This window comes from Siniperca chuatsi, linkage group LG18 (genome assembly GCF_020085105.1).
Source record: "Siniperca chuatsi isolate FFG_IHB_CAS linkage group LG18, ASM2008510v1, whole genome shotgun sequence".
Taxonomy (NCBI): Eukaryota; Metazoa; Chordata; class Actinopteri; order Centrarchiformes; family Sinipercidae; genus Siniperca; species Siniperca chuatsi.
In genome coordinates, this window is record NC_058059.1 from 11,861,990 (window position 1) to 11,889,412 (window position 27,423).

General features: G+C 38.8%; 1 protein-coding gene across 13 annotated transcripts; it reads left to right on the forward strand.

The window, feature by feature from the left end:
- Positions 1–1,905: 1,905 nt before the first annotated feature.
- fubp3 (far upstream element (FUSE) binding protein 3) lies at positions 1,906–27,015 on the forward strand. Of its 13 annotated transcripts, none has more exons than XM_044174057.1 (20): positions 1,906–2,125; positions 5,766–5,831; positions 8,562–8,673; positions 11,019–11,049; positions 11,991–12,040; positions 12,196–12,267; positions 14,576–14,633; positions 14,882–15,044; positions 16,097–16,195; positions 16,389–16,493; positions 16,610–16,712; positions 17,994–18,094; positions 18,492–18,621; positions 22,890–23,050; positions 23,342–23,415; positions 23,561–23,640; positions 24,018–24,074; positions 24,383–24,433; positions 24,545–24,672; positions 25,594–27,015. In XM_044174057.1, exons 1-20 carry the CDS (start codon positions 2,030–2,032, stop codon positions 25,600–25,602), a joined length of 1,746 nt encoding a protein of 581 aa, XP_044029992.1. In that variant the 5' UTR covers positions 1,906–2,029; the 3' UTR covers positions 25,603–27,015. The 13 variants fall into 13 exon arrangements, with proteins under 13 accessions (XP_044029992.1, XP_044029995.1, XP_044030001.1 ...); XM_044174060.1 differs by having other exon boundaries at positions 1,907–2,125; positions 5,766–5,804; XM_044174055.1 differs by having other exon boundaries at positions 1,909–2,125; positions 11,016–11,049.
- Positions 27,016–27,423: the final 408 nt, after the last annotated feature.

Here is a 27,423-nt window from a genome sequence, read left to right on the forward strand (position 1 = left end):
CAAGACAATGGCAGGGAGGAAGCTGTGTTTGTGTGACACCTGATCAGCCTACTACGGTAACCACAGCTCCACACACACACACACACACATACATACACAAACACACACACTACACTAACTCAATTCCCACTGTTTGATTGGCAGGATGCCACAGACCCACACCTGCTTTAACTGCCTTTACTTTCTAGGCTGTTTGACCAGCTGGGGGCTGAATTCATAATAACTATTTGTGTGTGTGTGTGTGTATGTGTTTCTTCTTGTGTCCATGCTTATGTATGCATCATCTGGCTGTATATGACGACCACCACCTGACTTACCCTTTGATACCAGAGCTCTGAAGTAATTTCCCAGTCGCCTTGAATACATTGGACAGCACATGGTTGCAATATGTTACGGCCGGGGCCAAGATTATAATTCAGTCATGCTAAATTGGTCTTCATCTAGAGGTGCTGGTCTGGGAACAGCCTTCAGCTCCTGCTTAATTTCTCTGCTCCTTTTTTGGAGATGATAGCATGCCCAGGGGCTGACAAAGAAGGGAAATTGATATCTGCACGAATGTCTGTAAGACACAGCACGCCAATCTGCTTGTCTCAAATTCGAGGTCAATCATCCCTGTTCAAGCAGCTGCATGATCACATAAGTAACCATAGAGGGAAACAGTTATTTAAGCGTTAAGAAACAGCACATATGTTATCAAGCAGGCTTCAGACTGGTGCATTCCCTCTTATGCTGTTAACTTTCATGTCCTAAAATCACATTTTTGGACATACGAGATCTGGCAGATTTGAGCCTTCAATATCACTAGGTACTAAGCACCACTGGACAGCATTAAGAAAATTATCCTAATGCATTTGTCCTGAAGAAAAGCTCAGAAACAAACACTTAAATAACTCTCAACTGTTTCTAACTCTGTTGGACCACACATTAATTTTAGTCCTTACTGGTCGACTTTGCTCATTGAGGTTTGGCTACAATTTATGGAGCAGGAACTGTTTTGCATAAACATTTTGGAAATTTGCAGCAATTTTACTTTCTTCTGTCTGGCTGCTGGCATTTTCCAGATGTGCAACAATAGATGTTTCCACATGTGCAGCAAGGGAGAAAACCAGTATTCCTCAATGTTCATTTTGTTGTATCAGATGGGAATTTTTTTTATTCTGACAAGACTATAAATAGCAAGTCAGTTTAAAACAAATAATATAGCTCTGTAGAAGGAGCTGTAAGATGTGTGGTAGGGCTCTCTGTTTTTTTATTTTTTACATACACTTTTTGTATGGATCATCAGTAACTCCAAAAAGTTAGTCTGAAGATGAACAGATTACAGAACACATTAGGGCACACACAATGCAGACGTCTCTGGCGGCTGTATTGCAACTCAACATGGCGCCCTCTCTGCTGTAGAGCCCCAGAGCGAGGCATGCTGCTGTTCTGTAGCTGACCTCCCTAAGAAGGACAGGAAGTATCACATCCTTCAGTGTTCATGTTCAGCTTGTAGTTGAATTGTGTTACATTATAACAAGACATGTTTATATGTTTATATGTTTATATGTTTATATATATATATAATATGCTTAGGTTTAGATATATATTATTACTATTTTGAACAAAATAAACCGTTTTAAGATTATTACCTTGGGCTCTGGGAAACTAGCAGGCATTTTTCACAATTTTATTGATTGATTGAAAAAAAAACAATTACACTAAATTATATTTATGAACTGTATTGTATTATACTGCATGCATTTCAAGTCAGACAGGATAACATTTTTTTTATTATTATTTTATATATATTTAATATTTTTATATTATTTTATTAATATTTTTATTATTCTATACATTATATTATTTTGTATGTTATTTGTAACAAAACTATCCTCTTTAGATGTGATAACGTGGTTTTCCTTTCCTATATCCTGCATGTGGTCTTCGATCAACTCGCGAGATCATCTGGCTCGCGGAGCTTTGCCTGGCACGTGTGCTGTTTTTCTTTTCTTTTTTTTTAAAGTGTGGCTCTCAGCTGCCGAGGCGGATGATGATGATGGCGGAGCTGGTTCAGGGACAGGCCTCGGTGGCTCAGCCCGGAACGAAAGATGACTTCGCAGACACGATACGTCGGGTCCGACAGGTAAAATGCTCTTCAGCGAACACAAGTGTAGTGCTTTCGGACCACAAACGGCGTGTTTTCATGTGGAGCAGGGCAGGACTTTGGTCGGAGCACCTCGGACCCCCTACTACTACAAACACTCCTCATGCACCCAGCAAGCTAGCAAGCTAACGTTAAATAGCCGAGACAGCATAGCTGAGAGGACAGATTAGAGTTTACACGGGACAGAAGACGCGTTAACTAACCATCAAAACTGTCAAAACGACCAGGCAAGTCTTCTCTAACGCAAAACACGAAGGCCTCTTATAATGTCGAAGTTTGTGAAACTTTAGTAAGTTAAGCCGACACACTGCAACCTGTTGTCAAGTCACAGAAGTTGCAGTTAGCTTAACTTGCTAACTTACTATCACAAGTTTGATACCCTGCATCTTGACCCACAACGTGACAAAAGCTAATATTTAGTTTCGTCACGAATCCTGAACAATCGGACTTTCTGACACGCTGTCAGAAAGTTAGCTTGCTAGTTTTAAAGTCCCAAGTTAGCGAAAGTGTAACTGCTTTTTGCACCAGTTAAACAGACACACTGATAGCTCAGTCAGTAACCACATGAAATACTAACGTTTAAATTCCTCTGTTTCCCTTCTTTAACTTAATAATAAGCTTGTGTATAAAACATGTAGCGTATCTTGCACACAATAATACATCTAACTAAGCTAGCATAGCTGGTGTTAGCTAGCTAGCATGTGTGGCACAATGTGTCCTAACAGGCAGAGTAAGGCCATGTAATGTAACGTCATCTGTTCAAATAACCCCCCCTACACTCCTCCTGTTGAGCACACATGGATTTTTCCATTGCTGCCTAGAAAATACCTGAAAAATATTTAAAATTCGTGATGGGCGGATGAAGCTTTGGGGCTTTCTTTCTATTTGTCCCGAAAAAGATTCAAAGCTTTGGGGCTTCAAACTGATATCTGGTGGCTTGTAAAACTTATAGCACCACCACACCTCGCTGATATTAATACGTTTAGTCTCATGTGTGCAATAAAAGTCCAAGAAGCCTGCCTGTTATTATTAAATCTGTATACTTTTGTTCAGAAGTGCTGCAATAAATGTTATTGTGCAATATGTTACCATAAAATTATTATGCATTGTCCATAAAGCCTAGATATAAAATATTTTTGTTGACATGAAACACAAATGTACCTTTTTGGTGTAATTTAGTACTTCATGGTTGATATTTATGTGACATTTCATAGTAATGTCATGTGATTAATTAAATTAGCCTATTTATCTATTTTATTAAATTATTACTTGTATATTATAATTATGTTCTCATTCTTATGATTATATCTTTCTAATGTACATTGCCATATTTCTCAATTATTCGCCTTTCTTCTTATCCCACTAATTTGTCAATCACATAGTTTAGCTGTAAAACTTTCAAAACTGTCGATCTGAATGAAGCGCTTTCCAAAGCACCAGTGACGTTTGAAGCTTCGGACGTCATCAGTCAAGTGATATTCTTCATTTTACACAAGTTCCAGCACAATGCATTGAAACAGTGTGCTTCAGCACGCTTCGGAGTTTCATTATCATCCGCCCAAATACAACCTGCCTTTCACTGCTCCCCTGTGTCACTGATATTGCTTAGTTACAGATAGTGACCGTAGCAGTGGTCAAAAGTAGAGCAATGACAGCTGTATGACTAAAGTCCAATTTACACACTGCAACCAGTTGAGCTTTCCCCTTTGTAGATTATCACCTAGGTACGAACAAATGGTGTTTCCCTGCATATTTTGTTCCCTTAATATGTATGAGAATAAAAAATATGTGCACAAATATCATGCATAACAAATATTTAATACACGTTATCAGTAAATGTGAAAATATAGGTACATTCAGTCTAATTTTGAATACTCCCAGATAAAAACATGTCCGATCAAGTACATGTCACTGTCCATAAATGTCTGTCTTGACGCTTTTAAAGCCCTCCATAAACCCTCCTTCCTCCACTTTCTCACACCTTGTTGTTGACAACATCTCACAACAAAAAGCTGCCACTGCAGGTGGAACATTTCACATCGGCCTCTTAGCTGTAACAACAAGTAGGATATAAAGGATTTGATGGTGGGCATCAATCTAACTCTTGTGTTATTCATTTGCAGAAGGCCATAGACGCTGACTTTAATAGTCAAAGATAAACATAAGTATGAACTACATATTAACCCTTATAAAAAGCTGTTTGTCTGTCACATGTTATAAATTGTGGATTTAGGTGTTCCAGTAAGTTACCATGTGAGTGCCCATATGTACTTCATAGAAAAAGGAAGTAATCCTGTTTTGCATGTTATCATATGACATTGATGTGGCATAAGTCTGAGAGATGGGAAGTGGAGGCCTTGTTCTAATGCTTCTTTACACTGGTGCATGCAGTGTCAGTTCCCACAGATGCAGTTATAGCAGTCACCTGCTTTACCATACTCAGGGAGCTGCCAGTGAAAGTGACTGACATTTAAATCTTTAAGCTGAACAAGCTGCAATTGTTTGTAATACATGTCATTTTAACTGCTTGTTTTTTGTTGTTGTTATTAAACAGTTACCAAAGTAAATAAAAGCAAAGCACACAATTGTGTAAAGGTCCATTAACACATTAGCCTAAATCACCAGATGTTGACCTTTTCAGTAGGCCTCCCATTTGCTAATTATTGCATTCTACTTCCTTCTGCTTGCCACTACTAGTCTTTTTTCAAATTGCCAGTATCTCAGTGTCACTAAATGTACCCATCTTGATCCTAAACATAACCATTAACATTAACCAGATAAACAGATAAAAACAAACCCAATTTCTTGTGAAATATAAAAACCTCACTGAGCGGAAGTCAGTCATGAATAGTATAGATGACGAAACAGTGGACGAGGTGTTCTTGGACCCTAAATATAAACTATACATACTTTTGTTCTCATATGACCACATGTTGCATGATTTATTTGTCTTATTTTTAGACAAATCAGACATTAAAGTACATATTGTAAAGCTTAAAGTATGAAACCTGACTGACAGACTAGTTACTATTAAAGTCTTCTTCTTCTTCTTCTTCTTCAACATATTCGCTCAGCAAAGATTGCATTCAAGAAGTCAGTTGGCCTTGGAGTCCAGTCCACAGTGGTGTTTACCAAGAGGCCTCAGTGGACATCGAGGGGTTTCTCTGTAGGATAGACAGTTCGTACCAGACAGTTTGCCAAAAAATCCACCAGACTGCATGACTGTAAACTTGACTCGACTGCTGCAGAACAAATCTTTGATTATATGTGGTATGCGGAGCATAAATCAGCATTTGACAAAGTAAATTTGTCAGATGCTGTCGTAGTTATTTTGGGTACTTTGAGTATAAATATAAATGAAGTCTTACCAGCTTATCGGATCAGTGTATTGTATTATTTTGAAAAAAGTGTTAGTGACCCAAAACGACCATATTTCATTATGCAGTTTAGGCCTTACGCCTTAGGCCTCATCTGCACTAAACCATTTCAAAATGACAAAAACAACATGCAACATCCACACTAGCATTTCCAGGTAATTTTCATAGAAACCTCTGCCCATAGTGAAACACCTGAATAACAGAAAAACGACTAAATCTCTTCTTCTTTGTCCTCTTTTCAGTTGACAAATAACGAAACTGCACATCACAGCCAACATCTGGTAAGGAGTGGGACAGACAAAAACCTGGTTAGTCTGCTGAGTCTCAGCCCGTTAACCCTCTGTTCATTCTCCCTCCTGCTCTATGTGATCATTCTTTACTTTGTTTTTAATGCAGCCAAATTCACGATTTAGTTGTTCGAATTTACAGTTTTCTGTTTCAGAAAAATATATACAGTATGTTGTCAGACAAGGGAACAAATAAGATTTTTATCACAGCTCATAAATACTTCATGTTAACCAGCAGTCATTTTCAAGCAGCTGTGCTGTGATACTGATAAAATGGTTATTTTACAATTGCTGCGTTGTCTGACAAAATCAACATACATACAGATTTATGGCAAAAGCTGCGCGGTGCGTTCGGCCATATTGTCATTTAAAATGATTGATCACAGTGAAAGTTAGAGGTGACAAAGTTCTTCTTAACTTTAATACCACATAGCCCCCTGCCTGTGATTAGGCAGACTTATGCCACTTCTTTTGCAAAAGCTCTGTTTTCCCTGTACATACTAAAACACAAAGCTGGCGTTTTAAGATTCATCCACTGTGGAGATTGTTTTTGTGAAAGCTCAGTTTTTGGTTGAGGGGAAAAAAATGCTGGCTGGCTTGTAAGGATGGAGGGCTGATACGGAGAGAAAAATGTTTTTAAAGCAGATGTAACATTCACACTGAGCTACTTCTGTGGCAACACACTAAATAGCGCACAGATGCATGTGTTTGAATCATAGTGTTAATGATAAACTTGGTGTATGCTCAAGAACGCAACTTAATATTTATTTGCCTCTCACTAAACAAGCACTAAAGTGTAAGTTTAATTGTCATGTTGCAGCAGCAATTTGATCAACAGTAGCTCTTTGACTTGTAACAACAATTTATTTTCTAAACAAAACTGGCGAACAGTATAAATACTGTCAAAACCATGACAACCTACACCCATACTGTGGACACAGCTGATAAAATGAGCAGGTGTTTTGGAAGATACTTCTCAGGTATCTCCCCAGCTGTATTGAAACAAAACTAAGAGAAACATTGATTTCACACAACGTTTAAGCATTTTCTATTAGTATTGACTCCATCGAAAATGCTTTCAGGCTGCTTGACATGCATAGCAACAGCAATGTCATGGAAAACAGAAACCCCACACCTGCTTCCTTTTCTGCCTCCTTATTTCCATTGCACCCCTCTCACTTCCACTGGTGGGCTCTGAAGTAGATAATCATCCCCGAAGGTGATGGAAGACTCTAATTGCCGTCACTATATTTTCATATTGTGAAGAAAAAAAAATTCCAGTCAGGCGCAGATGTCAATTTAATGTAATTTTCTGAAATGCTATACTTTTGTATGGAAGGAGAGGTGGCAGATTAAGTGGAAAATGCTGTTGGCGCTGTCGTTGGCGTAACTGAAGATTTAAATATCCATCACTGCAGAACACAAGCATTTTTATTTTAGGTCAGCAAGTGGATGATTTTGAAAATAGACATAAATTGGTTTTTAGCTAAGCTGTAATGCAAATAAGTGCGCTCTTCTTGAAGTTGTATGCCGGGGATGGACCCTTTTCATCACTACAGGAGAAATATGTAGAAATATGTCTGTACATTTGTGGCCACCCCAAACATACAAGTGATCGTTCCTTGGGCCAATCACATTTATTTTTATCTGCAAACGTAAACACTGACTAAGAGTTTAATAGTGCTGTGTTCTTACATGACATTACTAGGGATGGATGTTGAGCCTCAATACTTTTTTGGTACTGAGAGTAAAAACTGTCAAGTACTGAAAGCTGGCATCAAATGTGTAATCCTATTCTTGTTTACTTACATCAGATTATTGGCAAAGTTCTTGTACACCTGCTTGTGACATTTAACATTTGAAAGGCTCTTTTCAGTTCGTAGAAAAATGTCTTTATTTGTCAAAGTAAGGTATCAAATTAAGTATCGTACTGAAACAAGGGTATCGTATTAGCACTAGTATGTTAAAAAATTTCAGAAACTTACAGAAAAACATTATAGTATAATACAGTTCAATATAAAACTAACAAACTACAGCTTGTAAAATGACCATAAAATTGAATCAGCACATCTTTGGTACCACTCTGGGAAATGGATGGATGATATTTTGTTCAGATTAAACAACAACAATGAGGCAATTAAAATAGTGTTAAGATCAATGTGACGTTTTGAAATTCTGATGGTAAATGTGTGATTTGGCCATCCTTATCTTTTCCCCTTTACCTACACTTTAGGCTTGAATAAGGAGTTGGAAATGTATTTTTTTTATTTTTTTATATAATTTTAGGTAGCTATCACACCTGTTGTAACTTTCAGGCAACTCATCTACCGGCAAATCCGGTCTTTTTGATGTTGTGTGCGGCGATGATCTGTGTCATTTGTCAGTGAAAGCATAAAAAAGTTAGGTTAGTCAGAGCTGGCACATGACGGATGTTTCAAGGAAAGCACCAGCGTCAATAGCCTCGACAAGAACTGTAGCAGACTGCTTCAAGCCGCTCAAATATTGTGCAAAGTGCAGTTTTCAGCAGCTGTGAAAAGATAACACTCTCCACAACAGATGCCTTTGTCAAGGCCCAACTTCACAGCAAACTTGATGCTTTTAAGAAAGCAAGAAGAAAAGAGAATGTGTCACACGTCTCATGAAGGGTTATCCAAGATTTTGTCTTGGAAAGGAAGTGTATGTTCAAAAAGTATATCCCACATATCCACTTTTCACCTTTATTCCATCTGTCTTACTGTTATGTGTCTCCAGATGGCAGCCAAGATAGGAGGAGACCAGATGCCCAACATGAACAGTTCCTCTCCGGTCATAGACCCCTCCCTCTACGGCTTTGGAGGCCAAAAACGTTCACTAGACAATGGAGGTAAGCCTTCAGTATAGATGCATACATACTATGGGGGCATGTCTGCACAATGCTCCGATATATTGATACACATTCACAACCACGCTGTTGGATGCTTTAGCTTTTATCCTGCATAACATGTATGTGGACACTTTAATAAAAACACCATCCTGCTATATAAAAGCTCTAAATGTGTTTATCCCCCACTGTAGAAAAGGAGATGCTCTAAGTGGCGCCTTCTGCCTCTTCAAACTGTGTTTGTGTTCCAACCACCCTATAAAATTTAGCCTAAAAATCAGACTGAATTGCCATTTCGTTTCACTTCATTATCCAATCTGACATGTTGTTTGTTTGGGATGGGTTATTTTGCCCTAACCAATCAGTAACAAGTGGTATATCTACCTACAAAATTTTCAATCGACACAAAAGCTGCAGCAGTGGTTGCTTGAAGCAGTTACCTTTTTTAAAGTTTTATATATTGTATCAAATAAAAACATTACTTTGTAGATCCCTTCATTTATTGATCTTGTCATACAAACTCACAAAGGGGTTTTGTACAGAATAAATTAAATGAAATCAGTGAAATGCACATTAATGTAATAAACCATGATAATATAACATTAACAACTAGAAATATGTTGCTTGTGACAACATTTCTTCAGTCAGGGCAGATTGTCATAGTGTGCCATAGTGTTTTTTGCGGGAACAACTTGAAGAGTTTGTGTGAATAAAACCTTTCCACCATAAGCTTTACCTATGAACTAAAAACACTTTTTGAGAATTGTACAAAAGTGTGCCAGAACATCTAGTCTCCCCCACATAACAACAAACATGTGCCCACCAGTCCCTTGAAATAATAATCAAGTTTGAATTAAAGGTGGCATGTTTGTTTACTTTCATGTTTACTTGCTAGCAGTCCTCTTCTTCCCTGCCGTTGCTGGCACATTGTTGCGTTTGTTAGATCAGTGGAATAGTATGAAACTATTGGCAGGAATGTGTCGCCCACATGTTCGTCCATATGCATGTGCGTCATCATGCCCGCATGCCTGAGATCAAACAAAACAGAGACCCACTCATAAAAACATTAATCCATAGCGCTGCTACTGATCAAAAACTCCATAAGGAACCTTTTTAAGCTTAACATTACCTTTTTTATGAAGGGACAAACTGAAAAAATGCCTTTGAAAACTGAAATGTCCCTGTCAAACTCCTCTTCACCAATATTGGTGACAGAGGCTCTATTTCTCCACTTCTTTGCCACTTATGCAGCTTTACGAGTTGAAGTTGAGTTTTTTTTTTAAAAATGTCGTCATTGGATTTTCGTTATTTGTGATTCTGTGTAGTTGCTGCAAAACTGCCCATGCACCACAGATGGGGCTATGTAGGGGAAACACTGACAGCTGTGGTTTTGTATTTTCGTGTTTGTATGGAGTATTAAGTATCTGACACTGCAGTGTAGTGAGAAAAGTGTGATTCTATCTCCCTGTGCCTTGCACACATAACAAAGATTTGATCTATTTCATATCCATGAAGTGGAAACACTAGTCATTTATCCCGTCCTCCTCTTATCTTGTCACAGTTGTTTGTATGATAGTTCAGCCCTGAATGCATGGATAGATAAATTGTATGCAATTCTGGTTTAGGTTTGTTTGACGTTATTGTTCGTAACAATTTGTCCTCAGTTTTTCTCAGTCAAGGTTGTCCCACAATATGGGGGAAATAAGAGAAATGATATGTGTAGCACTGCAGTTAGCTCTCACCATTTAATTATCAAATGTACAAGTATACAAATGGACTCAAATGGGAATTGACATCTTTTATCTTGCAGTCCTGTCCTTATTCGGTACACCTCCTGATTTATATTCATAGTGCTTCCATTCTCAAGCGTTTACCCCAATGCATTTCCAGAAGAAGCGAAATCAGTGCAAACAACCATAAAATTGATTGAAGCTGCTAGATATCAACTCAGGTGTTCACGTCCATGGCAGCACATCCTCCACTGACCCTGCAGGACCCTTGCTTGGTGCTACCTGTCAAAATTCAATTCATGACCAGCAGTCACTGACCCGGTTGCTGCCTCTCTCTTTCTGAACAGCTCTGATTGAAACACTCACTCAAACACTCACAGGCTTGATTACCATGCTGGTGAAAGTCCCCCGCTGTGGGTCAGGCATGAACACGAAGGATTGGCAGGAGCATATCCATCTGCTCTCGTCCCCTCCAGCCCTGACTCGTTCTTTTTCATTTTGCTGCTTGGTCAGCTATCACTTTAACAGATATTTTAAAATATCATTTATTTTTAACCATGAGCTCAGATTATTTTTCACATGTTAATTGGTTTGCTTTTCTCTCACTTCTCTCAGTAGGGAACCACCTCGGTGCAATGGTACATCAAAGGTGAGCAGAGCATACACACGTTTCTGTTTCTGCTCATTTTAATACACTCTGGATATATTCCTAGTATTTACTCTGTTCCTCAGTTAAGTAGTTTTGTGATCTTTTATTCTTTATTATCCCTAACAGCCTTATTTTACTTAACCATAAAGTTTTTGAGCATGTCTTGCTGTGTGTTACGGATTGTCTTTCTTCATGTGTCCAAATTGTTTTTTTTTTTTTTTTAAATAAAGGCTGCAGTTATCAATTTATTTTTCATTTGCAGACATTTTTTTTTATCCATCGCCTACTTGTTATGTCTATGAAATATCAGGAAGTGTTTTTTAAAGAGCCAGTTATAGTTTAACGGAGTACAAGTTCACATATCCAAATCACTTACTTTGTCAGACCAACAGTCCCAAACCAAAAGATATTCATTTTACTATGATAAGCAACAAATCTTCACATTTGAGAAGCGGGAACCAGCAAAAGTTTGTCATTTTTGCTTGAAAAATGATGTAAACAATGAATCTGTTTATAAAAAGTTTCAGAAAAATTTCTAGAGCTGAAAAGATGAGTCGATAAATTGATTAGTAGATCATCAGAAAATTAACAGTTTTGATCATCTTCATTGTTTGAATCATTTTTTTTTATTTTAAAGCAAAAATGCCAAAAATTCATGGGTTCCAGCTTTTCAAATGTAAATACTTGCTGGTTTTCTTCTGTCCTATACTGGTAGTAAACTGAATTTCTTTAGGTTTTGGATGTTGGTCAGACAGAAGATGCAAAATAATCGTTTTGCATTAATCGATGAAAAAATTAATATAATCATTTCAACTCTTTATGTTATAATAAATGCACAAGTTGGTTTAGAGAAAAGGTAGTCTAGATTTAGATGGTTCTTTTTATTTATTTATTTTTATTTGGTCAGCCGGAGTTATTGATCATGTCCTAATCTCTCCCAGGGCTCTTGCGACAGAAGACTTCAAAGTGCCTGATAAGATGGTGGGATTCAGTAAGTAGCCCTTCAGTCGATTAAAGTCAGTATTAGTGTTTGACATGTAATCATCAGTATTGACATTCTACTCAGTTTTTGGGTCACTGCTTAGGGCCCCTGTCTTAAATTCAAAAAGGCTTAAAACCAGCCGTTTCTCTCCCCCTCCTCCATAGTCATTGGAAAAGGAGGAGAGCAGATCTCAAGAATTCAGCTGGAATCGGGTTGTAAGATCCAGATTGCTTCAGGTAAGTTCTGACACAACACATTATCTAAGCCCCTTGTTTTCAAATTCTCCCCATAGGCCAGAAACATGTTTCAACTGAGAGGCGTGAGCCATAAACTTAAATTATAGTGAATGGCTACATGGTAAATAGCTATATGGCGGTGGCAGTAGAATCTGGTGCCTTTTTTAAAGAATGCTAGAATTTCTCCTCATGTGCAGTAGTGTTGAAAATGTTTGGCATTTGACTTTCAGACTTTTTACTCTTTACCCTTTCAAAAGTAATATCCACAACATTTAATAGAATGATTTGGCTTACCAAATCTCAGGTTTGGGGCAACTACATGCATGTTATATTGGCAACGCTTTACTTTAAGTCGGCCTATTCAGCATTTATAAGCAGTATATAAACATTTCAAAATGTGTTATGGGGCCTTTCTGTGTGGAGCTGTTTGTTCTCCCCGTGCCTGCATTGGGTTTCTCCTACAGTCCAAAGACATACAAGTAAGGTTAATTGGTGACTCTAAAATTTGCCTATAGGTGTGAATGTGAGCGTGAATCGTTGTCTCTGTGTCAACTCTGTGATTGTTTGGCAAACTGTCCAGGGTTTACCCCCCTCTCGTCCAATGTCAGGTGGTATAGGCTCCAGTCCCTATGCAACCTTTCAAAGGAAAAGCGAGTATAGCTAATGGATGGATGAAAGTGTTTATTAATGTATCTGTCAACAATTATAACTCTTCATGTGGGCTCCCATATGTGGAGGCTCATGTATAAACAGATAATGAATGATAAAATAGTAAAATACAGTTGTAATAATATAAAATGTCCTCATAGAAGTTGTTTGACAAATGTTGTTGACAAATGCTTTAGAATAATAAATGGCTTAAAAAGTCCTTATAGCGGTTTACAACTACATTATAGTGTTATAAACATTTAATAAATGTTTGTAGACTGCTTATAAATTCTAAATAGGTGGACTTATAGTAAAGTGTTACCATTATATTTTACAAAGCCCTTGAAATAACTAACTCATTAGGTTCCTAAGCACTATGCTGTATGTCGTAATATTTGGGTACTTACAAGCACATACTACATGTCAAACTCCTGTTTGGGTTTGTGGACTGGAGCCTGCAAGAAAGCCTGCAGGTCACAACCACAATATGGCAAGTGGTGATTAGGGCCAGGCTGAGTACTTTCCAGATATTTTCAGCATGTACACCGCTTGAAAATTTCATAATTAGAGCACAGAAAAAGCTAAATTGAAAAGGGTTTTGGGTGTAGCCTTTTAGCCAGGTGTTGGCATTCTTACCTGTACATTGTTGTAGATAAGAGACAATGCTTTGTACCAATCTGGTAACTGTGTTGTTTACTTTAAGATTGCACAAGCAGGGAAGTTTGGCAACAGCTGAATATTTTTACTGTAAAATTGCATCCTGTCATGTTGCCACCATGACGCTGTGTTTCCTGGAATGAAGTTAGAACGTTTTCGTCTTGCCACCTTCATCAGATACTTTTCTCTCTTTTTAAAACATTTTTTTTTATACATTTTCGGCATTTCTGCTTTATTTGATAGTCAAAGTAGAGAGAAACAAGGCTGAGTCCTTACCGCTGCGGTAAGGTGAAACCCTGGGTCTTTGAAATGCTGGCCGCAATGTCCCTGGTTTGAGTCCGGCCAGGGATCTTGTTTCATGTCTTTCCCCATCTCTAATAAAGGTTTAAAATGCCCCAAAAAATATTTAGTCCCTCTCCAGTGAAAAAACTTTTGCTTTTTGTGTCCTTTACTGTGTAAAATGATGTGTGTGCAGAGTTTGACATTAGAAGGCTGTTTTCACATTCATCTGCTGAAGGCGGAAAGTTTCTCTGTGCTCACCTTAAAGCTGAATTTAAGACGTGTACAGGCATGATTTTGTGACATCACAACTAGTTTATAGCCAGTCATGGTCCAGTGTTAGCTTGCACAAGTGTGATGTGGAAACTTGAAATTAGTTGGAAATTTGAAGCAATACTTCAAACTGAATTATATTTAAGAATTTTTGTTATTGTTTGACCCCTTTATTTACACAGTAACATTTGAATTTTGACGTTACAGAATTACATTTAAATGAGAAGTTTGCATAATGAGAAGCCAAAAAAACAGTTACTAACAGTGAAGCTGTTGCAGTTGTCCTTTTCACATGAAACTGTTTATATATTTTCCCTTTTGATACCAACAGCTGAAATAACATCACTAACTGAGTTTGTGTGTGAAAGCATTTAAGTATACCGTTAACTACTCATTCTTGTGTCTGTGAAAAAGTGTAGGATCTTCAATTGTTGTGCTTGTTTTGTTACAGACAGTGGAGGCATGTTGGACAGGCCCTGCACGCTGACTGGGAGCCCAGAGAACATTGAGTAAGTCTCACCTCTCAACTTTGACAGATTTACTGAAACTGCACAGACCATTCGGAAAGTGTGCCCTATTGTTGTGACACAGAGGGCATGAACTCAAATCTCTTTTCACATCTCCTCTTAATCAGTCACTGAATCACCTGCACACCTCTTTCACATTTGACAAAGAGAACTGTGACACAAATGTTTTTGTGTAGAGCCTGTAACTATGATGACAAATGCATTTCTTGGTCCTCGCTCCACCCCCACAGGCAGGCGAAGAGGCTGTTGACTGAGATTGTGGAGCAGTGTCGGTATGGTCCAGGCTTCCACAGTGACATGGATGGCAACAGTTCGATCCAACAGATCCTTATCCCCGCCAACAAAGTTGGCCTGGTCATCGGCAAAGGAGGCGAGACCATCAAACAACTGCAGGTCTGGTATTAGACGACACTGAACGTATAGGAGATACTGCAAAATTGGGCATTTGACAACATTACTTTTCATTCTTGCTGTTTAACATTTTATTCACCATCATTGTAGAGATTGTGGACATGCCACTTAATGCCGCTCTACAATTGTCTCTGCTGAGGAGCAGGTTTAATCAAATGCAGTTAAACACAGTTATTTAAACCACATTCTTGGCAGTGAAAAGTAAATTAAATTCTAGTCCTCAGTGTCCATTATACCGTAATTGTCCTTTGTGCTACATACCCACTTCTTTGTTCAACTTGCAGGAATATACACAAAAGCATTTTAGTTTATCATGTTATATGGCTCACCTATACCTAAGGTACATATCATTACAATATTAGTAATCAGCCACTGCAGTCGGTATTTGAATTTTACACAGTTGCGTACATAATGGTAAACCACAAAATACGAAACCTTCAAAACCTGGTTCTGAATTGTAACTAGATCTAAATCAGTAAGAACCTAGTTCTTTTATCGGTACTTGAGGAAACCAGGGAGTGAGATTAGCAGATCACAGAAATATGGTTTTGGTGTCATTTATATCGCAAGTGCAGCCATCCACTCTCTCTTTCTTTCCTCTGCTTACAGTCAAGCTTTATTTTAGCCGATACCGATCCATTAAAATATGCCCGGCTCGGACCGCGCGCGCACACACACACACACACACACACACACACACACACACACACACACACACACACACACACAGACAGAGCGGACAGCAGAGCAGACAGGCTGCTGCAGAGAAAAATTTAAAGATGATTTTTTAATTTAATTTATTTTTTACTTTCAACTTTTGCTTGAGTTTTATATTATATTGTTGATTAGATCAACTTTTTAGATTGCTTGAAATATCCTTTCACACCCTCCGTAGGTTGCCAAGATTACATCAAAAAATAAATCCTGTTCTTTGAGATGTGGCAGAATTTCCACCCTTCAGAGTGAATAGTCTTTTGGGCCCCAGGTAACTCTGTGATGTGTGTTTCTGCTTCTGTCTGATTGTCCCTCTGCAGGAGAGAACAGGAGTGCAGATGATAATGATTCAGGATGACCCCATGCCCACTGGAGCAGACAAACCCCTGAGAATCACTGGGGATCCCCACAAAGTGCAGGTCAGTCTCAGAAGAGCTCAGTGTGTGCCGCTATCTTTCCAGTTTACACTCAATTTTACACATTTTATGCCTTTAGTCTTCAAACCTCTTTGTTTTTATTGAGAGAATTTCAGCTTTTGTTATGCTTCCCATGTAGCATTCCTTGTTTTAAAAAATTCAAAGATTTTGGTGTGTCTTTTGATCTTCTTTATAGCAAGCCCGTGAACTTGTGGTGAAGCTCATCCGAGACAAGGACCAAGGAGACTTCAGGGTTGGCAGGGCAGACTTTGGATCCAAAATGGGGGGAAGCAGTCTTGATGTAAGAGCTTCTTTTTTAAAAATCCTGGACAGTTAAGATAATGTGATTTTTATTTAGTCACATAAGAGATTTTTTGTAATCTTTTCTTAATTCTTCTCTCTGTCCTCATCGTCCAGGTGGTTGTGCCCAGATTTGCTGTCGGCATCATTATCGGCAGGAACGGAGAGATGATCAAGAAGATTCAGAATGATGCGGGGGTCAGGATCCAGTTCAAACAAGGTAAGAAGATAAAACACGGCCTGATGTTGGCAATCAAGTAAAGTAGAAATATTTGATCTCTAAAGTTGGTTTTATACTGTGCATTAAGGGGTTACATAGCTACGGAGACCATGCATGTAAAAACTGTAGGCTACGCCGTAGCTAATGTGCGTCTCCTCGAAAATGTAACCAAACGTCAGTGGCTATAGAGATACCACATGGGGACTGCGTGAAGAGCTGTGATTGGCTGCTTGTGCTCCTCCAAGTTTCTGATGCTAATGGAGATTGTTGATAGTCAAGTAAAGTTTATGGAAGTTGAGAAAAGACTCTGTAGTCTTGTTCTTTTCAATAACACACATCTAGCAAAGAAATCTCTGCTGCAAAACCTCGCAGTGAATCAGTGAGTGAGTGAACGCATCAGCTGCATGGCAGAAATATCTGATTCATTAAAGAGACGAGGCGAAATAGAAGTTACCTGGTTGTAAATCCATTTATATAAGTATGTGTGTTGCCCTCTGTCAATGGTATATCACAAAATGAATGAAAGAACATTAACAGTTACTCTGGGGAAATGTAATTTAAGAGCTATATGGCCTGATCATGTATGATACATCCATCTGGTGTTGCCGTGGGGATATCAAGTGAAATCAGAGCAGAACTATAAATCAAAACATACGCTGGGGGGTACAGAGGCATGCTTGTTAACCTCTTGCATCAAGTATAGTATTTTTACTAGTCTTCAATCTTTGAAATTTCAATCTGTATGATACATTTCAAATGTATCAATAAGTAGAATTGCATTAGTTAATGAAATGATTGGGTGCATTTCCAGGCTCAGTTGAAACAGACAGAACACCTGACACAAGTCATCCTGTTAATCTTGAAACACAGCAACGTGCATCGATGCACAAAAGACAGATAATGTGTTGTTGGTTTGGGAATAGGAACAAGTTTGATGTAGACTTTGTCATCTGGCCTGTCTTGGTGGGAATCTGAGTACTAGATGGCTGACACAAAATGTAGAGCGATTGAGCTCCAGGCAGAGCTTCACGATCATCAGAATTCATGGACAGTGATATTTATTCCAGTCCAGTCATCCAAAAGTTCAGCATTTTTTTCCCTACTTATTCACTACTCACTTGAGCTGTGAAATCCAAACCTGCAAGCAACTCTAGTTCGAAAATATCACCAGGCTTTTGCTCCTTCTACTTAATGACTCGTATTTAAAGCACTCAAAAGCAAATGTGTATGCAATCTTTGAGCAGTTAAAGACCTTTCGTTTCCCTCGTATTTGTCGTCCAGATGATGGAGTCAGTCCTGACAGAGTTGCTCAGGTGATGGGCCAGCACGACCACTGCCACCATGCGGTCCACCTCATCAATGAACTGGTTCAAACTGCTCAGGTATGTGCTTCTGCTTTGTCCCTTCTGTTTATATCCAGTTAATCTGTTTTTAGTTGGGAAACAGAGCAGTGATGAGTATTGCCAAGACACATTATGTTAATAAGGGAAATAATGCAACCCAACATAGCAATTAGTTAGATTTTTTGCAAAAGTAATGACAACTTGCACAAATTTCTTACAGGGGTTTAGAAAATAGAAACAATGGAGAGTGCCATGGTTAAATGTCAATCAAATGAGAAACTTCCTAAGGTGGAATTAGCTCCCTAAATTGCTTCCAGTTTAAGCAGTGCTATTTTTGTTTTTCCTTGACCTTTCCAGCAAACTGTTTGTGTCAAAACTCATTGTATTTATTGACTCTTTTTTTTTTCTTCTTCTTCTTCTGGTTCCCTTCCTTTAGGAGCGAGATGGTTTTGGAGGTATAGTGGGACGTCGAGGGCGAGGTGACTGTAACATGGGAGGGTCTGGAGGACTGCAGGAGGTGACATATGCAGTACCTGCTGACAAGTGTGGACTAGTGATTGGCAAAGGTAAGGAACATGTTTTCATTAATTGAAGTTGATTTAAACACCTGTTGATGCTGTAAGCACCTCAGTGAACTGTTTTGTTCATGCTTTGTATATATAGCTAAGACTTTTTTGTTACTAGCTTGTATTTAAAAGTTGCTGGGAAGTGTGTGTGTATGTGTGCCTGGTTTAATCAGTTTCTCGCTGTGAGGTCTTCTGCCAGCATGTGCTGAATTCTGACACAGCTTGCTGTCTCAGAGAAATAATACAGAGTTCATCGATATGTTCATCGTTAAAAGGGATATGTCCAACTCACCAGATTGCCTTTTCCCTTTAATAACTGAATGCCGTTTGGTGTTCTGCCCCTGCGTGAAACTGATGAAGAGAGGGGGTGAGTGACCACCCTCCTATTCTCCCTCCAGGGCTCATGTATACAGCACAAGTGGCATTCATTGGCTTCACTAAGGGCTTAATGACGGGGATAATGCGTGTAATGTGACATTAATTGTTAAAGGTGCATAATAACAGCCCTCAATCATGTGGAAGGCTGCCTGGCATCTAATGAGGGTCTTTCAGCCCAATAGAGTGCAGCGAGGGAATGAATAGGAGGAATTAGCTTATTGGCTATTCATGCCCACTCTATTGCCAGCTATTTAAAAGTCATTGACCACTGCATTGGAAGGAGGTGTGTGTGTGTGTGTGTGTGTGTGTGTGTGTGTGTGTGTGTGTGTGTGTGTGAAGTATGTGCATGCGTGTTGCCTTGGTGTCTGTGTGTGTGTGCAGTGGTGGGCGGGGTCGAAGGGGGCCTCTTTACCTAAGATAAAAACATGGCAATAGAAATGTCAAGTGGCTTTTGTGCATGTAGTGGGGCGAGGGAAACAAATAAACCTGGGCGTTGCGTCCCCCTCTCTGTGCATTAGCATATGAAGTGGGCCAATATGGCGGTGGGTCTGGGTGCTGTCAGCCACCCCTTAAAGGGTGCGGTGATTAATATCTTTACGATGCCATATGCAGCCCATTGCCCCTCTGTTTTGACCCCCTACACACACACACACACGCACGCACGCACACAGCTTGACGAATCAAGCCACCCACCAACCTGCTCAGACTTTATTACAGGCGTGAATTCAGTGCAAGAGCCATAACAAGCATCCTACAACTTTACTTAAAAAAATAAATAAATCTAAACTCAAAGGTCCACTTACTAGATTTTCCAGGGCATTAGGTCGCATGGAGTTTGCTCAGTTGAAATTTGCTTGTTTGAAACCTCAGGAAAAAGCTAGTAAGTGGACCTTAAGTTAAGATTTCTTTGTCAAACTGCTGTTTCTAAGGTCAAGAATTAACTTTCACACTATATGATGTTAAAATGGCATGACATTAGCTAGCTTGGTTTCTCATGTTTCAGTTTAATATAACTGTACTGATCTATTCCTTAGATAAGTACAGTTTTTTTTTTCACTGCCCCAGAAAAATGAGAACTAAAAGTGACTAAATGATCTTGCAAAGAGAATATACTGCAAGTTGATTTTTATCTCTCCAACGTAGGGCTGGGCGATATTTCAATATTATACTTTGTTGTCTTTAAGTGGATTTGTGTTGTGATGTTATGATATAATTATTTTACAAAATGAAGTCACTAAATTAATGTAAGTAGTAAATAAGTAAAAAAGGTGAAACAAGGAGTTAGTGAGGTTTTTGTTTTCCACAGATGAAGCCTTTACTTTATATAACAAACAGTACAACAGAGTAGCAATTTGTTTTTGATTGTTTCGTCTATAAAATGTCAGAAATTGTGGCAAATGCCCATGGCAATGTCTCAATCCCAATGTGGCATCTTAAAATGTCTTTGTTTTTCTGACCAAGTGTCAAAAGTCCCAAAATATTCAGTTTACCATCACATTCGATTGAGAGGCTTGTTAGGTTGAGTGGCGACTCTAAATTCTCCCTACGTTTGAATGTGAAAGGTTGTCTCTGTGCGTCAGCACTGTGAGTGACTGGCGACCTGTCCAGGGTGTACCCCGCCTCTCGCCCAGTGTCAGCTGGGATCGGCTCCTTTGACCCTCTAAAGGATAAGCGAGGTAAAGCCGATGGGTGGATTGACGATTAATGTTCAACGAATTGATTAATCAACTGATCATTTCAGCTGTGGAGCGAACTTAAAAGAGCACCTAATTAACACAGTGAAAATATACAAGCCAACAAAACAAACACCCTGCCCAGTCAGCCACTCTACACTTGTCCTTTTACTCTGTCTGATTGCTTAGAATTTGAGTTTATCCATAAAAACAATGAAGGGGAACCAAATTTAAATTGGTTGAGGTATTTAACATGTCTTTACTGATATATATTGATATTATGAAAATACTCTTCAACATATTGATTTAAACCATACTGCCCACCCCTAGTCTGACGCAAAGCCGCTGTTGCATTACAAATGTCTGTTACACATTCTGGTAATGTTATTTTCCCTTGAGGCCTGAAAGTTTTTTTGCTTTTTTTAAATTTTATTTTCCCCCACCAGCAGCTAACCAGTCCGTTAGCTTTGCCTTGAATGCTGTCACCAGTTGCACTTTTGTACCCCCTCCTTTTCTCCAGCTCACTAAACCAGTCTCATTAATAAGGCCCGTATTATCTGTCCTCACTACAGCCCAGTCCATGAAATGAATAGGGTCTTCATTGCTCTCTGCTGTCTGACTAGAAGAGCTCATAATGGCTTCATTAAGGCAGAAGTTTCATTTGGTTGACAATGGGTTTATGGCCCATGTGCAGTCTGTTGGCAGCAAGGAAAAGGCTACGGGAGGGGTGAGGTTTCTGATGAGCGTTTTCATTCGGAGGTCAGCCAGGGTCATCAGAGTGTCAGCCACAAGTGAACAAATGTGTAATTGATGTTGGGACAGCCCCGGTGTCCCCCCGGGAAGCACCCTCAGCCACTTTCGTTCAGATGGGTATTGTGGAGGGGGGGGCGACTATATGCCCCCGTTCACTCCCTCCTCTCATCACAGAGGACAACACAGAGTCAAGAATGAAAAGGGTAAAAAAGACAAACGATATCCCAGAAGGAGGATACGCTTCAATTTTGGCCCTTTTCTCCTGACAGCTATGTTTCATTTCTCCCTGCTGGTGTAATTGCTCTCCCCACACGTCGGGAAGCTGGCATCTGATGCAGAGGAGGGGGGTGCTGTGCAGGAGATGTCTCCTTTTGTTTCCTGATTTGCATGGATGTTACCACAGAATGGTAGATAAGTGGTGAGACACATGCCAGAGTCTTCATAAGGTAGCACTATCACACCACTTTAGTCAAGTGAGTCTGGTGGAGGGATGGGAAAAATTCCCACATTAATGACTTACGAGCATTCACGTCTTCAGACAACCTAAAATGGTTGTATGATTATAGACTTGTTGAAGTTAGGGTTAAAAATCCTGTGCGTTGACAATATAATTATATATTACATTTAGGTTTAATTACATTGAATGATGGCCTTTGGCTGACATGAGGTGTCGTGATGTTTGTTTGATTTTCAGGCATTTCTGTATTAGGGGCAGGTTATGCTAGAAAAGAAGTAGTTCATATGACATATTGTCTAACCACGGTGGAAATCAATAGTGTTTATAATTGTTCTGAACGGCCACACTTGAAGGCGGAGTGACAAGAGGGGCCAGATGCGATATCGTTTAAATACAGGGATAACGGCGCACATTTTCAGATGGGCTCATCTCGAAGACATTCATGGTGTTGCACTCTTTTGTACATACAAATAGTGACAGAAGAAATTGTGTGAAGAATGGAAAAAGAGAGCTTGAGAGAGAAAACCCTGCTTACTAACTTCTACATAAAGTGGACATGATTGGGGAGGCTGCTACCTACAATTTTTTTGTAACTTTCCGAAACCAACAATAGGACAAATTCTAATATTGGAAACAGGGTTTCAGATGCTGTTGGCCGTCTGACAAACAGTTCAGCTTTATATGTTAACACTTGTGTTGTGAAACTCTTATGTCAGCCATATACAGAAACAGTTTGTGATTGTATGATTTAGAACTTAAATGATTATTACAAAAATTTATTTGCAACTATTTTGTTAATCATCATATCATTGAAGCCATTTTAAAAAAAACGTTGGTCAATCGAGACCAGAAATTTGAGGATGTCACCTTGAGTTCTAGGATACTTTTTCTGACATTTTTTAGACCCGTTTAGATTAAGAAAGAAAATATTGGCAGATTCATCAATAACAAAAATGATTTAGTTGCAGCCCTAGTTTAATATTCCCTATCACTTGATGCTTTTTCAGGTGGAGAAACCATCAAGAACATCAAAGAGCAGTCTCGTGCCCATGTGGAGCTCCAGAGAAACCCACCGCCCAACACCGACCCCAACATGCGCATCTTCTCCATTCGAGGCACCCCTCAGCAGTTGGAAAAGGCCCGCCAGCTGATCGATGAGAGAATTGGGGTAGGTGGTCTGGCTCTGGGTCTCTTCCCCCCCCGTATTCACCCAAAATGCTATTGTCTGTCCTGATATTCATGAGCGCACATGTCAATGCGGAGAACTGCTGGGGTGAGCTAGGCTGCTGTGGTCCTGGTGGCCAGCAGGATGTCACCAGAGGTTAAACATGAAGAATCCATCAAATGGACTTAATGGAGTGCATCAGCGCCTGGCCCTGCCCTCTGACCTTGCCTGTTGGCTCCCTTTAAACACAAGTGTGGTCTCTCACTCGCCTCCTCTTCCCTTTCTCTGCTCTAGGGTCCAGGAATGGGGAGCAACAGCAGCTTCGGTATGAATCCCTACAACCAAGGACCAACAACTCCTCCTCAACAGTAAGGTTCAATTTGTCTCCTCAACATGTCACATTTTTATATATAATTTTCATGTTTTCTGGTCAGACGTGTGCTGATGAAGTGTAACAGTGTCTTCACATTGTCAAGTTAATTACTCACATTGAATTGTCTGTTTATTTTACATAAGTGGGCCTCAGACGTTCATGACTGGAGGATGGGGTACAACTTTTCAAATATGGCAGCCTCAAGGCCAGCAGGATCACAGTAAGTAAATGCACTAAGAACTATTCTAGACCTTGATTTTCAACAAAATGCTGCTTAAGCTGCCTGATCAGATTTAAAAACAAAACAAATCAAGAAATGTATCTCAACGAGGGAACAAAAAACATTGACTCTGAAAGCGCAGCCAGGCTAGTTTATCACAGAGTTTTGTGTTGCTGCCGTGTATTCAAAGTCTTGTGCAGGCTGGGATGAGATGGTTCCCTGTGGCTAACCGCATCTTTCCTGTACGGACAGATTTTAAATTTGCTATCGATGGAAATCATTAGGAAACAGAATTGCAAATGAGAGCAGAAGGTGAAAAGGGAAAAGCAAAACCCACTCTCAGTAACTCTGGTGGTGTTATCTGTGTCTGGTTTCAGGTCACAATGGATCCCAGACGGGCCAGATGGACTGGGAGCAGTATTATAAAAAGCTAGGCGAGTGTCACTCAGAGAGAAAGCGATATTTTGTTTTAACAACCATCTCAACACCCACGTTATTTTACAATCTTGTTCCACAGTAGTTGAAATTTGTATTCTCCTTTTTCTTATGTGCACTTAGTTGTTTATCACACAAGCCTGATGAAATCACACATTTTTCTCACCACGTTGGAAAGATTATTAGCATAAATCCTGCGTGTAACTAAAACCCTGGTTAGACTGGAAAAGCTGTCTTTAAAAAGAAGTCTTCTGATATAAGCTGCAGTGTTTAAAATGTTTCAAGCTGTTCTAATGTTTGTTTACAGGTCAGCAGAACCAAGCTCAGAGCACTGCTCCTGAATACAACAAAGCTTGGGGTGAGTGTTTTATTATGAGCACAACACAAACAAATTAAAGGATGAATTTGAGCTCAAACCTGACAATGTGACTTAATTATCTTCCTTACTGTTCTTTGTTTCCCTCTTCAGGCCAGACAACCGGTCCTGGATCTCAGCAGACCTCTAATGCTGACTACAACGCCTGGGTTGACTTCTACAGACAGCCGATGGCCTACTTCAACCAGGGCGCACAGCAGACACAAGCCCCGGGCCTTCAGGTGAGACGCAAATGCCTCTACAGCGTTTCACAGCTTTGCTCACAGTACAGATCTGTCAGGAATAGGGCTGGCGTTTTGTTTTATTGTCAACAAGTCCCATTAAAAGACCAAACCAAGAATGTGTCAATACTTTGTGACTGCCATACCTTGACGCAGTCAGCCCCAAGCCCATTGGCTCCAACTGAAGACATTCATCTGTCTAAACGAGTCACACATACGTTATTTAATTCTTAAAAAAAGCTCAGTCACTTCCTAAAACAGCTTGTAATTATTAGGGAATGTTACTTAAACAGGAGTAGAGCTGAAACGATTAGTCAATCAACAGAATTAATCACCTACTACTTTGATAATCACTTAATCGTTCTGAGTCATTTTGCTGCTTTTATTTGTCTGATAGTAAATTGATCTTTGGGTTTTCGGATTGTTGGTTGGGAAATTGTAGTGGACGTTTTTAGAGATTTTTTTTACCTTTTTTGTAGAGAAAATGATTAAATATAATCGGAAGATGAATTGATAATAGACAATGGTTAGTTGCAGCCTAAATAGTGCATTTGTTGGACTATTTTCAGCCGTGTATTGATACACATTTGGTTCTGTGTTTTGTCACTCCCACATGCATCTTGCTGCTGTAAATACTCACTAAACCACTGTCACCCAGTGCAGAAGTGTGGCTCACTGATGTGTTTTTAACTGTTTCTTGACACCAGTGGACCTCGTGGCACAACCCTTAAAGGGATTCCTTCATTGTTTGGTTTTGGTCTTTTCATGCAATTTGTTGACAATAAGAAAAGAGACTTTTCCTTTTAAACTCTAAACATGTCAGGTTGTGTTTTTTTTTTTTATGTAAGTCACGACTGGGGTCAGCTGTGATGTGGCTAAATATTGTGAGAAACAGTTAACAAACTGTTTTTTATTCTACAGGATCATTAGAGAAGATGCCCAGGTGAATGACTTGAATCACTGAGAGGATGAAAGCAACCCTTTTTTAACAGAGGATTTGCAACGCCTTGAAGACTTTTTTTCTTAGTGAGAAACACTAGCTGTAGAATGACTTATATGATAAAGTAATATTTCTAAAATCAGGAACATTTATTTGTTACTAAATGCTTGTGTACACTGTTATTTTGGATAGACAGTATCTGGGATCCCTTTTTGGACTTGAGAGAGCTGTTTCGTTTTTCTATATTTTCCTGTCTTTGACTCAGATTGTACCGCCAAAATGAACCCAAAAGTTGTAACATTTCAAACGGCAATATGATCTATTTTTTCTAGTTATGTTGAAATGAAACCATGGTTATGTGCTTAGCAGTCTTGAATACCATTTGTCACATGTCATAAGATGTTTAAGAGTGTGTTAAAATGTTTTCCTTCTACATAATTCAGTGAAATGAAACTGTGATGTTTTGTTACAGGAAATGTATTTTTGTTACAAGACTTAAAAATAATAGTTAATGTCAGCCAGTGGCAATAGTTCTAATTTAATTCCTGTTGTGCATTTGTATGCTGTTTTTTCATTGTCATTTTATTGTACTCTGGTTTATAAAAAAAGGTGCAATATCTTATTTCACTTTTGAAACAAAGATGGGTTCTCTAATATTTTGACAGACTTTTAACTTGTAGTTTTAAGATGTTTTTTGTTTTTTTCAAATGGAAAATGTCATGGATAATTTATTACAATTATCTGATATGATAGGATTTAGGGGGATGTTGCAAATAGCTTTTTTGCCTTTGCTACCTTGTAAAACTATGTATATATGCTCATATATTTGACTGTTAATTTAAAATATATATGTTTCATATATATATATACTTTATATAAATTTTTTTTCCTGTGATCAGTGTTGCAGGAAAATTGTCCCTCTTTTTCTGTTCTGTTTTCATACTGAAAATGTTCAACGATTGTGAATGTGTGATTTGAAATTTGATGTTGCATCTTGTTATGAAGAAAAATAAGTGGTAGATTTTTGTGTATGTTCTGTACCTGAACTATTCAAGACTGCTAAGCCTCTGTACTTCTACCTGTGTAATAATTAATGTAGTATTTTTATGTTTTAAGTATTATGATCAAAAACTGTCTTATTTGGTACCTCCCAGTTCACTAACGTCCCACTGAGCCCTTCCTGTGGACTCAGTGGGGCGTTGGACTCAGTCCAATGCTAATAACTTTTTAATTAATTTTTTATTTCTTTGTGTGATCTGGTATAAATGATGCATCATTATGGCAAAATGATTCTGGTATTAACGTCATTTCTTAATGAAAAGGGATATAATTTCAAAATGTCTAATTATGGTGTTTTTTTTCTTATGTGTACAGTTAACCATGTATTAAAAACATCAAGACTACCTTTATTGTGTACTGTTAAGCTGATTTTCTGTTTGACATTACATTTGTCTTTTGTTGTATTCTGATACTAAAGATCTTTCTGAGAGCTCTGTTGTGTAACTAACAGATGATACGTAGTGCATATATAGGTCAACTGTATGTTTTTTGTTTTGTTTTTTAAAGCAGAAATTATATATTTTCTATAGTCTATTGCCAGTTCTCAAATTCAAATAAACTTTCCTCAAGCCTCTCTTGAGGTGGAGTTAAACTATCGGTATAAGTTCTTAATGTTAACTGCAACACTTTTCCACTGCTACACTTTCCAAATAGTTTCATGTAGTTTTAACTTTTAAGTACACGTGAAGATACATGTGTTGGTAAATTGTAAACACTCACTGCATCACATCTTACCACACAGCTGCCAGTGG